The sequence below is a fragment of the Impatiens glandulifera genome, chromosome 5 (genome assembly GCF_907164915.1).
Source record: "Impatiens glandulifera chromosome 5, dImpGla2.1, whole genome shotgun sequence".
Lineage (NCBI taxonomy): Eukaryota > Viridiplantae > Streptophyta > Magnoliopsida > Ericales > Balsaminaceae > Impatiens > Impatiens glandulifera.
The window spans coordinates 31,005,590-31,010,957 of NC_061866.1; the positions used below are offsets into that span (position 1 = coordinate 31,005,590).

Here is a 5,368-nt window from a genome sequence, read left to right on the forward strand (position 1 = left end):
CCAGTTTTCAATTTCACTTTCATTTGTATTCTCTACGTTTTTTAAAAAAAATTTCTTAGAATTCGTGTTTGTGGATCTATCTATTCCGATAAATTAAAGCACAAGACTCTCTGTTTAAAAGAGTTCAAATGTTAGTCGGAGTGGAATCTCCAACAAATTATTATCATCACAAAAATAGATTATGGATCACCAAGAGAGCTTGAAATAATATATACTGCAATTTTGACTGGACAATCAATGAATAAAATGAGAAAAAAGATACACTCCCTACTTAAAACACATAAAACTTTCAACTTGTAGCATCTGCATCTTCTTCAACATTGGGTTTCATACTGTGATTCAACCTTGGGTTTCAACCTTGTAGCTTTGGCAGATTTAATCTTGAGTGCTTTGATTCTCTCAACTCTAGCCCGTTTCAAGATTATATACTCTAGCCCGTTTCAAGATTATAAGTTGAGAAATCTCTATGATTAGCTTCTGATCAGCAGCATCAAGTGACAAAAGTTTTGAAGATCGAGGAGGCCTTGGAGGTTTTTTAGACGATTTTTTCTCCTTAACTACTTTAGTTCTTGTCTCAAACAATTTCACATCATCCAAAACATGAACGTTGCTAATGTTGTTCATAGTTGTTTCAGTGGATCCATCAGTTCTTACCAGAGACCTGCAGGAAGTCTTGGAATAAACAGCCATTTGTTCTTCTTCTTCATCTTCTTCCACACGAATACACCCACCAACATCAGTCTCAATATCTGCAGTTTTAGATAAGGAATCCATTACAAAAAAAACTTTTGCGGTGAAGGTGGATCGAACACCTGACCTTCAGATCTTCAGTCTGACGCTCTCCCAACTGAGTTATTCTCGCTTATTAATAACATTATTATATTCGTTTTACATATTACGTGGTACGCAATTGAACTGCAATTAAATCTACGTCTCACCCACGCCCAAGCCCATGCCCCACCCACGCCCACGCCCAAGTCCACACCCACGCCCAAGCCCAAGCCCAAGCCCAAGCCCAAGCCCAAGCCCACGCCCACGCCCACGCCCACGCCCACGCCCACGCCCACGCCCATGCCTAAGCCCACGCCCAAGCCCATGCCCACGCCCAAGCCCACGCCCATGCCCATGCCCACGCCCACGCCCACGCCCACGCCCACGCCCACGCCCACGCCTCACGCCCCACTATCCACGATCCACGCCCCACGATCCACGCCCCATTCACAAACCATTCAGATTATACTACATTTCTCGGATCAAAGCATTTCAAACCAAAACAATAGAACTAACTAAGCATTTCAATCATAAACCCTAACTAAAGCCTAAATCCTAAACTAAAACCCTAATCCATAAAACTTCATACTCAATATGCAAAAAAGGAGGAGGAGAAGAAGAAGGAGAGGAGAAGGGGAAAAGGAAGAAGGAGAGGAGGAGGAGAAGGAGAAGGAGGAGAAGGAGAAGGAGAAGGAGGAGAAGGAGGAGGAGAAGGAGAGGATAAGAAGGAGGAGGAGAAGGAGGAGGAGGAGGAGAATAAGGAGGAGGAGGATAATAAGGAGGAGGAGAAGAAGAAGGAGAGGAAGGAGGAGGAGGAGGAGAAGGGAAAATTTTTATAAAAAAAAGTTTTTTAAAAAAATTGATATTTTTGAGGTTAAATATAAAAATGACCCTCTTTTAAGGGTCATTTGATCAAATTTCCCATTCAAAGAAGAAGGGAAATTTTTTATAAAAAAAGTTAAAAAAAAATTGATATTTTTGAGGTTAAATATAAAAATGACCCTCTTTTAAGGGTCATTTGATTTCCCCTTCTATCACCTATGCCAAATTATGTAATTGGTTCTGACTTTTGCAGAAAAAATAAATTAATGAAACATGTTTTATCTTTTAAAAAAATTATTACATGAAAAACATAACTATTTATTTAGTTATGATCAAATTATTTTACAAGCTTAAAGAGAAACTAATAATCCACTACACAAATTTGTAATTATTTTGAAAATAAATTGAATTGAATTTTGATGAGTTGTTTTCTTTGTTTTACTGATAATTACATAATTTAAATTGAATTTACATCAAATTCAAATATGAATTAAGATCTACCTATATACTTTAAATTAATTAATTTAAAATATTTTGATAATTGTTAATTTTTAGTGTGATGTATATGAGTTTCTTAATATTAATTGTTTTTGAAAATTTAATTTTATTATCAACAATTGAAAAAACTATGTATCATGAGTATCCTTTATTAATTTTGACAAATAATTACTATTAATTAAGAAGAAATATTAAGACAATGAAGAGGCAAATTGTTACGCCCTGAAATTCTAATTTTCTACACCTAAATCAACGTAAATTCGATCATAAATGCGGAAGCGCTAGAGTGCCTTTCTAAGCTGACCATTGAAATGAGTGCTATAAAAGTCGGTCTACGGTCTCGGTCCCTCCATCCACACGCATCTCCTGCATAAAGCTTAACTCCAAATCTTTCTTCACCTATCATAAAAACATGTGGCTGGATACACCTACACCACACAAGCATAGTGAGTCGATAGACACAACAAACATTTTAAAAGAAGACATTAAAATACATTTATACTATATTTGTATCCATGAGTATTTTTAAGGGAATATAATTATTCGTGTGTACAGTTACATACTTGAGCACATGTTTGGGACCCTTAGCCTAGAGAGATGATCCTCTAGGGAAGGCATCCATCCGTCAATACCGTCAGCACATATTTTGGAATCCAACTACCAGAGCTCATCTTGGTAGCCTTCCTCCCATGTCCGTCAATTCCTTCATCATGATCACTTCCATTCCATAGCTCTTAACTTAAAAACATCCTCTTTAGAAAACATGGACATGCAATGAAAACATGCTTTGAAAACCATATGCATCGTTTATATAAATTACATGAATAAATAGCATTGTGTGGGTTTAGAAAATAGTGGAAACGAGTACTTGCCTTAAATTCCTTCATCTACAGGATTATCGGTTGGACCACTCGGTCCTAAGTCTTAGTCAGGACCGAACGCTCTCGGTCGGGAAAAGTAGAATTTTAGGATGTGACACAAACAGTGTCAACCGTTGGATCAATTAATGATTTAATTGTCAGTTTATTATTTCACCAATATAAATATGCATTTTATCGCACATCATCTCATCTTATGTATAATAATATCATCTATCATTTCTTATTTCTCACTCTAGAATTCTAAAAATAAATCTCTAGAATTTCAAAAGTCATATATTTATTTTGTGACTGTTCTTCGAGTTCTTGACTTTTCGTATTTTTGTTGAAACCCGGTAATCGATTCAGGTACTTTGTCAAGTTCGTTGCGTAAAGATTTCAGTGCTGAATCACTATTAGATTCGTTGTACTTTGGGAGATAGTCATCTGCGATAAACTCCAACACAAGGAGAGACGATGAAACTGTTTTAAGGAAAATGTGGTATGCACATATCTCGAATCAATTTCTCAAATTGGTGATTTTTTTATTTGTATATTCTAATTTTTTAAATTTATTTGTAATATTATTATATATATATTTATTTTAATTTTGAAGAAAAAATATTAAAAGTATTTATATGACTAGTTTATTAGTATATACGTGATTATATGCAGGATTCTTAAGTTATAATTGTACTAATTTTGATTTTAAAAAAAATTAGTGAGACCTAATTGGTGTTCACAAGTACATGCAAAATTCAAGAAAGAAATGACAGAGGGCATAAAAAAAATCATGCAAAAATGGAAAATTAGTTTACAAAAGGAATGACAAAGAAAACGTCGTCGTTGCGACCATATTTTTTTCATTGAGTAAACGTCGTCGTTGCGATAATATTTTTTCATTGATTTTTATATTTATTGCTGTACGAATATTAACAAAGTGTATGTCACTCCCTCATTTCTTTAAGAGATGAGAGAGAAAACGAGAGAGGATTCTTCAACTCCCGCCGTCAAACACTAGATAGTGTTACCAACTCAACATGAAGTTGGCGATGTCGTCGCTACCCCCGCCTCTCAACTAGAGCCGAAGGAAACTCCCACCTTGTATAAGGATTGAGAGAAAACGAGAGAGGACTATTCCTCTCCCGCCATCAAACCCTAGATAGTGTCACCAACCCAACTTGAAGTTAGCGTTGTTGTCGCCGCTACCCGTCGCCTCTCAACTAGAGCCGAAGGAAACTCCCACCAGTCTAAGGATTTGGTGTTAGAGAATGCATCTTCTATTTAGTGAGTTTTTTTCTTTTCTTACTAATATGGGCGTATATGGACATGTGTGATCAAGATCTAGTATAAAAGGGATAGGGTTGTGTTTTCTTTTTTTATCTATTTTGTGTTCGATTGATCCAAATTTGAGTTTAGAAGAGAAATTGTATGTTTGATTGCGTTAACTATTGGATGTGTATTCATTTAGCCTCTGTTGGAACAATTTTTTCTAGATCTAGTTAGAATCAAACCTTATTACACACGATCCTATTTCATCTATACATCCTCTTGCATTTATGCTAGTGATTCAGATTTTGAAGAAATTTATAGTTGTTATAGTTCGTTTTTTTAGTTGTTAAGTTTTTTTAGCTGTTAAGTTGATGTTGACAATTTCTAATGATGCCGTATAAGATGTTGTTAAGTGAGAATGCAAAATTACTATGATTCTCACCACTAGTTAGGACAACCAATGATGAAGCTTGTTGAACTTGTTATTTTTGTTGCATTTTGATTTTTTTTGCTCTATTTTATATTTCTTCTAATATATTGATCTTTGTTCATGTAAGAACTCATAACATCTCATTTCATGACTAAGTTAGTAATGTTTGAGTTAATTTTTATCATTATATGAGCTTAAAAATATAATCAATTAAATGATTTTTCTTAAAAAAAACAAATAAGAAATAAATATTACTGATAACTACCACCAGAATTAAATCTAAAACAAGTATTTTAGCATTCTTTTTACAAATTTCATTGCCTAGTACTATTTACAAATGTTTATATAGTATTATAATTTAATACCAAAATCAAATGTGATAATGTGATATTATTTCAAATATTAGTGTTTTTACATAAAAAAAACAAACGAAGGCCTTATTCATATAATTATTATATTTTGTGATGTCAGGCTATTTACAACTGTCTCAAAATTTTATATATATGGACTATATATGTTAAGATGTTATAAATAGATAAAAATATATCTAGTCAAAAATTTATATTTGTTTCCAAAATTGCTATGACCTATTAATGTAAAAATTAATTGTCTTTTTGTAAAATATCTATATAAAGTAGTTCTAAGGTGAGCAAAAACCATATACAAAAAATCAAATCTTAAAGCTCTTAAAGCTCTTTGTAGTACATATTTATCTCCA

At 33.7% G+C, this 5,368-nt stretch overlaps 1 protein-coding gene across 1 annotated transcript; it reads right to left on the reverse strand.

Moving 5' to 3' along the window:
• Window positions 1-405: 405 nt before the first annotated feature.
• On the reverse strand, window positions 406-774 carry LOC124939215. Its single transcript, XM_047479719.1, has one exon. The coding sequence runs from the start codon at window positions 772-774 to the stop codon at window positions 406-408; it is 369 nt and encodes a 122-aa protein (XP_047335675.1).
• Window positions 775-5,368: the final 4,594 nt, after the last annotated feature.